This window comes from Dipteris shenzhenensis, chromosome 10 (genome assembly GCF_047967505.1).
Source record: "Dipteris shenzhenensis isolate YYH24624 ecotype China chromosome 10, Dip_SZ_1.0, whole genome shotgun sequence".
NCBI lineage: Eukaryota > Viridiplantae > Streptophyta > Polypodiopsida > Gleicheniales > Dipteridaceae > Dipteris > Dipteris shenzhenensis.
In genome coordinates this window covers 45,891,544-45,900,435 of record NC_141605.1, presented here as the reverse complement: position 1 = coordinate 45,900,435, position 8,892 = coordinate 45,891,544, and the positions used below count along the sequence as shown (strand labels likewise).

Genomic DNA, 8,892 nt, shown 5'->3' with positions numbered 1-8,892 from the left:
AAGGGGGGAGGGAGGAGTTTCAATTAAGAGGGACCACTTAAGAAGGGGGCATTAAAGAAGAAGGCAAGTGCTAAAGGAGGAGCCGTACTAGGGACCATTTGAGGGGCTTTAAAGAAGAACTCACTTACTAAAGGGGGAGGGGCCATTTATAATATTTTAGTTAGCCCTAGGTATGCTCTTCCACTCTATAGCTTAGTGGTAGGGCTCACATGTGGGTAAGACAACATTGTGGGTTAGAATCCTACGCTCTTGATAATGTGCACTCCTATTAAGCATAGCTTAAATAAATAAATAAACCCAAATATATTAATTAATCCATGGACCAACATAACTTAATTAGTCTTCATGGTCCAAAGCATAAACATAGTAAGGTCATATTTAAAGAGCGAGAGCAAATCCTCTATATGTAATATTCATATCGTAGACTTTATTAAACAACAATTTAGACTCTAAGTAATCGGCGACTTCAAAGTAGGATGAAGAACAAGGTTCTACCTTTGAAAGGGTGTGAAAGCACGACTTAGAGTTGTTTTCTCTCTACATGATTCCAATACATTCTTTGTACTATCTGTCACTTTAGTCAAGCGAGTAGAACGTCTCTCAATTTGTTTTTGGCATTTCGTATACGGACCAAATATTTTTATCAGGTCGTGGCCACAGACTGTTGATGTACAGCTGTTTGTGTGAGGGATAGTCGCCTCGCTTTGAAATGGCTGAAGGAAAAGGGTAGCTCGCTGTGGATGTGTCTGTCAAGGATCACATAAGCTAGGATAGAGACGATACAGAAACTTGCTGCTAGAGAAAATAGGACGAGGAAGAGAGCGCAGGGTAAGAAGGAGTCGCTCACGGAGGTGCAGGCAGGAGCGTACAAGTGAATACCATCAGGCTTGTAGAAGGCCATCCTGTAGATGAGTATGATACCCGCTACATCCATCATCAAATGAGCCATAGCAGAGGAGACCAGTGCAACATGGAAGCTGCTTCGTCCCTGTCGTGATCTGAGATACGCATCCCTGGTCAAAGGGTACAACGGACCTAAAGAAAGGCTTACATGCCCAAACGCGCATGCGTGAAGAATCGTCTTCCAATGCCAGCAAGACTTTTCCGTCGTTGTACTAGCTGATCCAAGCTTGGTAGGCTTTGTAAAGGCCCAAAACAGAAGGAACGGGACCAGGTAGATGATGCACGCGTAGGTGATGTAGTATGAACGCGGAGTGCCCGTTACGAAGAAGCTGAACGTGAAGCTTCTTACCACCAACGCACACAACGTATACACCCCTGATAAATTCAAAAAAACATCGTAATCGTGTTAGCGCTTTTGATCTCGAACTCATATCTATAAACTTCCCGCAATCAGATACACAATATCCCCTAATTGTAATGCGCTTATCCGACTGTAGCTCCATTTGCATACCTGATGCGATGCCGATTCCTAATCTCGTTGAAAAGCCTGCCTGGCCTTCCATGGGTACGATAGCACCTCCTCCATTGTACGCTCCCGATATTAATGATCCGATTATGGAAATGAGAAGTGTTTTGGGTATCTTACAATTGGAGTCCGACCTGCAGTATGAAGTTGAACCCACTGCGTGCAAGACCGTGTATTGGATCATGAGTTGCGGGCCGGTTTCTAACGCAGCCGCTAGGATGCTGTAAAGGCTAGTGGATTCAGGGGACGTTACGTCCTTGAAACTGCGCACAAAACAAGAGTTTCAGCACATTCAGCGAAAAGAGGAGACTGAGAATTCACCCCAACCAAGACAAACCCCCAAAAAAGTTTCTTCTCCTGGCACAATCATCCAAAGCACAAGCCTTAATCGCAACTTTGTGAAAGGCGATCTGTTGTGGGCACACTGTATCAACCACAGAACAGAACCCCTGAACTGTTGCAAGAATAAACACGCCAAATTCGAAGAATTTCATCCGAGTGCATAGATGCAATGACGCTGACCACAAAAATATGTCATCGATCCTTTCCAGACTTATAAATGAAGTTTGGACCAACATTTCGCAAATCCGCAAACACCTGTGTATGATACCTAGCGGAGGGATGATCAAAGTATACCCATTAATGGAGCCAGTGCGACGAACTACTCCTACCAATCGCTTGAGATGGACCAAAGGCAGGAAATACGCAGATCTCACAGGGCGATCGTTGGGCTGGAGGGAGAGGTAGAAGATAACAGCGTTGGAGATATGCGCCACAACCATGAGAGCGATGATGATGATGAAGACTCGGAAGGTATTATGGATGGAGCTACCGATTTGATCAAGGGAATGAGAGCCTTTTTTTTTCTGTTTGGAGTAGTGGTAATACTGAAAAGCAGTGGCAGAGGTGCTGCCCACATCGAACAAGTAAGTGGCTGCAGAGAGGAGGACGTTGAGAGCAGTCCATGTATCACTGCTAATTCCCAATCGCTGCATAATTCCCATTGGCACTTCGCGTGGTGTACAAGGAGTGGCATTTGCCATGGTCTCTAACGGCGTTTAAACTTTAGCTAGCCTTCACGTTTTAAAGTCCACCTAGCCTTCAAGTTTTCCTCTAACTTTAGCGTACTACCCGCCCTCCACCTCGGACAACTCGTCCCCTCCCCTTTTACCAACCTCATGATGTTGAATATATAGTTTCCACAAGGGAGAATGTCCAAAAAGTCTTGTATGTCGCAGCCCAAGCTTGTTTTCAAATCATTCGCGTGAAAGATAAGGCCGCCCATGTCATAATAGATTACAGACTGGGCAGAAGCCCTGCCCAAACGCTCATTTTCTAATTCTGGACATTCATATGACAACACAATCACAACATTTCCTTCCCTGACCAGGTAAACACCTTAACTATATTACCTCTATGAATTCTTTGTGCTTTGCTGTTTTATTGTCCTTCTGGCCAAGCTTATTGCACTCATTTCACCTTTTTTGGAGACACATCACACTCCACAACATATGAGGTTGTGTGAATCCAACACATTCATTTTGACTTAACTTTTTTTTAAAACACAAAGGGGTCACATACTGCCATCCAAATGTGTGAAAAGGTTTTTGCATTCTTTATAAACAAGGTGGTACTATGTCGCTTTCTATCCGAAGACATCAACACAATGGAGGACTCATGGGAGTTCTTGCAATCAAGGGAGGTAGGGAAAGAGGAAGCAAGGTAAAGTGAATTAAAGTGCAAAGGGAAGTAAGGAAGGTATGAATAAGGTAACATGAATAAGGAGGAGACATAAAAATAGAAGGTAAGTAAATGAAGTGGGAAGTGGGGGCTTACCTTTACCACAAAATGAAAAATGCACTTTTAAAATAGAATGATCCCTTCAACCTTAGCAAAGTCAAAAAGTTTTTCTTTCGGTCAAAAATGGGAAGATAGGTAACATGAATAAAGGAGGAAATGTAAACATGTAAGTGGGGGCTTAACTTTCCCACCAAATGAAAAGTGCGCTTTGAAAATAATATGATCTCTTTAACCCTAGCAAGGTCAAAAAGTTTTTCTTTTGGTCAACATTGGGAAGATAGGTAACATGAACAAAGGAGGAAATGTCAAAAAGTTTTTCTTTTGGTGGTTTCTTTTGGTCAACAATGGGAAGATAGGTAACATAAATAAAGGAGGAAATGTAAAAATAGAAGGCAAGTAAATGAGGTGGGAAGTAGGGAATTTAACTTTAAAAAATGTGCTTTGAAAATAGAATGATCCCTTCAACTCCCACGAATGAAAAATGCGCTTTGAAAATAGAATGATCTCTTCAACCCTAGTAGGGTCAAAAAGCTGAAAAGCCCCTACTTCCCACCTCATTACTTGCCTTCTACTTTTACATTCCCTCCTTTATTCGTGTTACCTTCCTTCATTTAGGGAGTGATGGTAGCGAGGTGACATTTGTGCACAAGTGACATGCATTTATAGCATGGAGGGGGTGGTGAGGAGTGCTTGAAGCCATCTTGACGGGGCCATGACAATTCTTTGCTTCAAACTTCACACAGGGGAGGCTATGAGTGAGGGAGGTGATCAAGTAGAGGTTCCCTTGAAGGATGCTAGAGAGAATGGTGAGAATTATTCCAGGGACGAGGGGGGAAGATCAAGGATTCCTCGTCGTATGCGGATGTGCTGAAAAAAAAAACTGCAAAGCGAGCTTACCTCATTGCTAGAAGAAGAAGCTAAGAGTATCCTCCACCCGGAGTTTGCTAGACGAGCCAAGAAGGCAAAACAAAGATCTGGCACAAGATAAGTAGAAGGCATGTTGCAACCTGTGAGCTATAGGTAGAGGACGTCACGTTGGAGCTAGAAAAGGTGGCCAAGGGTGGCATATACCTATTCTTTATAGGCCGAGTTCCAATGTTGGAGGAACTCCAATAGTTTATGCTTTACGAGTGTGATCTAGCTTGAAACTACTACATAGCTAGATTCTTGTGGAAGGGCTTCTTCTTGGTCTAATGTCCTAGACTTTGTGGATATCAGGTTTTGTTGATGGTCTCTCTCTTTTAAATTTGGTCCATTTTTGGATTCATGTTATGTTTGCAAGAGGCTCAAGTATTTTGCTAGAAGCTGTCCTCACAAGGTGGTGAATACTGCCCTGGTGCTGGGGGAAAAGCCCAAAAACATGGTTGATTAGACAAGGCAAGGAACAAATGATACAACACATGAGTAGGATTTGCATGAGGTGAGCCATCCACTTGTCGCCTTGGTTGACAAACCTCAAAAGAGACTCAAGATGCCCCATAGCCATCATCCCCAAAAGGTCAATGGAAGGTGGTGCGAAAGAAGGGTAAGTTAGCTCTCGAGAAAGATGATGTGTTGAAGACCACCACACATGCTAAAGATTGTCTTACAAAGGATTTAGTTGGAGAGATCCAAATCAATGAGAGCTTACCCAAGAAGTGGTGGAATTGGAAGTTCTGCCATGCATGCAGGATGATGCTAAACTATTGCATGGCAAGAGCAAGGAAGAGTAGATGCCAGATGCAAACCACTGAAAGAGAGGCTTTGAGAGGAAGAATAAGGATAGAGCCTTGGCAGGAACGACAGTGGGCAAAGGTTCTATGTAGCATCTACATGCTTGTCCAAGCATATCATGGAAGTGGCACATAGAGTAGACTCCAACAAGGACAACAGATTCAACTTATTCAAAGATGCGTATAAGGCCCTTATGTACTGATCAGAGCCAAGGCTAGGGAAGGGGGAATTTGAGCATTTCGATGTTGTAATGGAACATTAGGGGGTTTGTAGTAAAGTCAAAATAGAGGATGTCTTTCAATAATCCGTATGCTAAAACCCTCTGTAGTCTTGCTTTAAGAGTTAAAATGTGGGTGTGAAGATGGTATTTGGTTTACCTTCTACCAATTGGGATATGAAGTGTATGCCAATTGCCCAAGTAGAGGTCGAGAAGGTATAGTTGTGTTGACTTTAGACACCCTAAAACCAAGGAATTTGTTTAATGATGAGGAGGCCTAGATTCTAGGTGCTACCACATGCAAGGAAGGTTTGGAGTTCAGGGTGGTTAGTGTTTAAGTGCCTAACTTAGATTAGGATAGGGGGACATGCTAGAGAAACTTGAAAGACATAATGGAAAGGGAGCACTAGATAGTGGAAAGAGATTGATCATTGGAATTTCACGGAGAGGGATAGCGATGGAACCCATCACGGAGTTTCACTATGGAGGGCTAAGTAGTTTGCATGGGAAGAGTTCTACCTTACATTGGGACTGGTTGACTCATTGCTCTTACATCTAGAAGTGGGGGGGGGGTTACTTGGTCTAATAGGAGAAAGGATAATGAAGTCTAGGTAGGGAGGCTCGACAGATTTTACATTTCATATGAGGGATGGTGGATGTAGGTCCCTATGAGTGGTGAGATGGTTGCTTCTAAGTGTATTTGAGATCATACACTGATTATCTAGCGGTTTTGTGTTCCTAGATGCATTAGCAAATCAATGGATGTGCCGTTCAAGTTTACCAAGCAGTTTTTTGAATCTTAAAGGTTTTGCAGTGGGATTAGGAAGGCCTGGTGGGAAGAAGGTATGGTATCCCAAGACCCCTGTTGGAGATGGGATGCCACAATCTGCAGGGTGATGACAAAAGTGGAGGCCGACCAAGTCTATAGACTGGATAGGAAGGCAAGGATGGAGGCACTGATGATGGTCTTTGCAACAAGCAGCGACAATTAATGCTCTAGTCAAACCCACATTGACTACATCGTCTAGTAGAGATTGAGGTGGTAATGCAAGACTTGCAAGTGGAAGAGGCGAAGGCTTCTTAGGCCAATAGTTGTCAGACTTGGTTGGCAGTGATTATAGAATTTTGGCATCCATCATAAGTTTTTGCCAAGAATTAATTGCTATTGTAGGGGAGGGTGCCATTCAAGACGTTGAATTGTATAATAATTACTGTTTAATGGTAACAGTAAATTACTGGCAAGTATTTGGAAGGTATGTAATTGATATTTTTTCCTTTATCTTTTTTTGTAGACCATTGCTTTTATAATTGTAAGTTTTGCACACTCAACAAAATATCGAGGAGTTTGTGGGTCTAGTCTTTGTTTTTTCAGAGTTTGTGGAATGGAGATTACTCTCCCACCTCTACTATAATTGCCTTTTGGTCATTTTGAATGGAATATGTTATTGTTTAATGGTAACAGTAGTGCACAAATACACTACAAAATGGGTGTTTTTGAACACCACATTTTCTTGATAAGGGACAACAGCTTGTTGGTGCACGTTCGAATAACACACGTTAGAGCGTGTTTTTTGACGTTTGTGTATAAGACTTAGTGAAAAACGAGGTTTGTGGTGACTTTGACCATCAAAGCATATCCGATGGGCATGCACTTGGCACACACCTATTTTACATGCATACAGAGTATCGTGGCCTTTGGGTATGTGCGCTTTCGAATAACACACCTCAGAGTATGTGTCTTTATGGCTGTGCATAACACCCAGTGAAAAACGGGGTTTATGGCGACTTCGACCATCCAAAGCATATCCGATGGGCATGCTACTTGGTACTTGACTCAACATAGATGGGATTCATTCATGTGCAATGTATCGTGTCTATCGGGTATGTGAGCTTTTGAATAACACACCTCAGAGTGTGTTTTAATGTTTGTGCATAACACTTGGTGAAAAATGGGGTTTGTGGCAACTTCAACCATCTAAAGCATATCCAATGGGCAAGATACTTGACACAATGAGCTAGAGGAAGCACTAGATGCTTTAGTAAAAGATAATCACTCCGGTTGGATGGATTAAATGATGAATTTTATTTGGTTTGCTGGGATGTCAGATGGGCAAGGACTTAATGGTGGTGATGCCTAACGAAGCAGTAGAAAGGGGTGCCCTCTCAAAAGATGTCAACATAGGACATGTTCCCTAAGAGGCCCAGCATGCTCAAGGTAAGTGATTGGTAGTTGACTACGATTGTAAACACATCATACAAAAGTATTACAAAGGCCCTAGCCTGGTGGATTAGACATGCGTGCATAGAGGGTTGATTGGGAGCAAAATGGCTTTGTGAAAGGCTGAGAATTTTTAATAACATTTTGAATATTGCCATAGTATTGGATCATGCAAATGCCACGGAGCAAAGAATTCTATTGTTCGGGTTAGACCTAGTAAAAGGCATAGGACATAATTAGGTGGACTATCTATTAGTAGTGATGAAAAATTTGGGGTTTGGGCAAGGATTCACAGCCAAGGTGGCGTGCTTATTTCATAATGCATCAGCGGTCTTGTGTATCAATGGGGGGACTATTGGGAGGTTTGATCTTAGGGGGTCCATACGCTAGTCCCCCTACTATTCAACTTAGGAACAATCCCTCTCAAACATGGGCTAAAGAAGACCATAGGAGTGGGAGCGTTCAAGGGTGTTGCACTACCGTTCGTAGAAGTGGTTAAGTTGTGGATGACATGGTAGCTTTCTCACAAGAACATAGGGAAAATGTTGAGTGTCTGCTCAAAGTGCTTAAGGGATTCTGCAATGTGTTGGGTTCAAAGTGCAGTTGGGAGAAGACCTCCCTCATAAGAACAAAATCTGGCCCATGAAGGTGCAAGTGATTCAAGAGGAGAAATAGTTTCCTATCTAGGCGCTCCCATCAGCCTAGGGATAACAATGCATCAATGTTTTGAGTGGTTCCAAAAAAAAATCTACTCAAAACTGAGAGCATGCAGTGGCATTAGTTTAGGATGGAATGCATCGCTTCTAGTCATCCAGCACATATTTTAACAACCATGACATATGTGGCATCTCTCTAGCACTTTGATAAAGTACAGTGGTAGAAAATTGAAGCTTTATTTCATGGATTTCTATTGGTGAAGGAGGGGGGCAGGAGGAAATGCATCACATACCATGGGAACTCCTGAAAGTGCAAAAAATGCAAGGAGGACTAGGGCAACTCGATATCAGGCTAAGAATTGTTGCATTGATGACCAAGTGGCTCCTAAGATTGTTTGAAGGGAATGCATCGTGGGTGGAGATAGTGCAAATTCTCATTGAGAAAGCCAAAGGCCATGGGGCTAGCTCGTGGAAGGGGCTATCGTGGAACCACATCATGTGTTCTGACTCCTCGGTGAAAGTACTAGGGTCCAAAATGGTAGCAGGGTTGATTTGGGTCTAGAAGGAATGCATTCCCCTAATGTCGTGGAAAGAGAGGGATGGTTGGTGATGAGCAGACACAAGCCTTCTAGAGGATATTTGGTGGATGCAATCCTTCTAGAGGATATTTGGAAAGGGAGGCCGAGGAGTTTGCAAGACACAACTAAGAAAGTGTGGGTAGACATTTGGGATACAAGACGCACGAATTGGTAGAAAATAGAGCAGCTGCGAGCTAGTCTCTTTGATTGAGGGCATAGAAGATCTTCTTCAGGCTATGTTGGAGTGGATCCTTGATTCATGGGCCAATGAATTGCATCGC

At 42.9% G+C, this 8,892-nt stretch overlaps 1 protein-coding gene across 1 annotated transcript; it reads right to left on the bottom strand.

Annotated features, from left to right (window-relative positions):
• Nucleotides 1-465: 465 nt before the first annotated feature.
• On the bottom strand, nt 466-2,450 carry LOC147897892 (uncharacterized). Its single transcript, XM_087380752.1, has 3 exons — nt 2,066-2,450; nt 1,415-1,692; nt 466-1,278 (listed from the first exon to the last, which is right to left on the bottom strand). The coding sequence occupies exons 1-3, from the start codon at nt 2,431-2,433 to the stop codon at nt 644-646; spliced, it is 1,281 nt and encodes a 426-aa protein (XP_087236878.1). The 5' UTR covers nt 2,434-2,450; the 3' UTR covers nt 466-643.
• Nucleotides 2,451-8,892: the final 6,442 nt, after the last annotated feature.

Bases quoted from the DNA above. Each gene is read 5' to 3' on its own strand.
- LOC147897892 (XM_087380752.1), bottom strand. From the start codon at position 2,433: ATGGGAATTATGCAGCGATTGGGAATTAGCAGTGATACATGGACTGCT. The intron at 1,693-2,065 runs GTATACTTTGAT...TTTTGTGCGCAG, and splicing joins CGCACTGGCTCCATTAATGG to TTTCAAGGACGTAACGTCCC. The intron at 1,279-1,414 runs GTATGCAAATGG...TGAATTTATCAG, and splicing joins AGGAATCGGCATCGCATCAG to GGGTGTATACGTTGTGTGCG.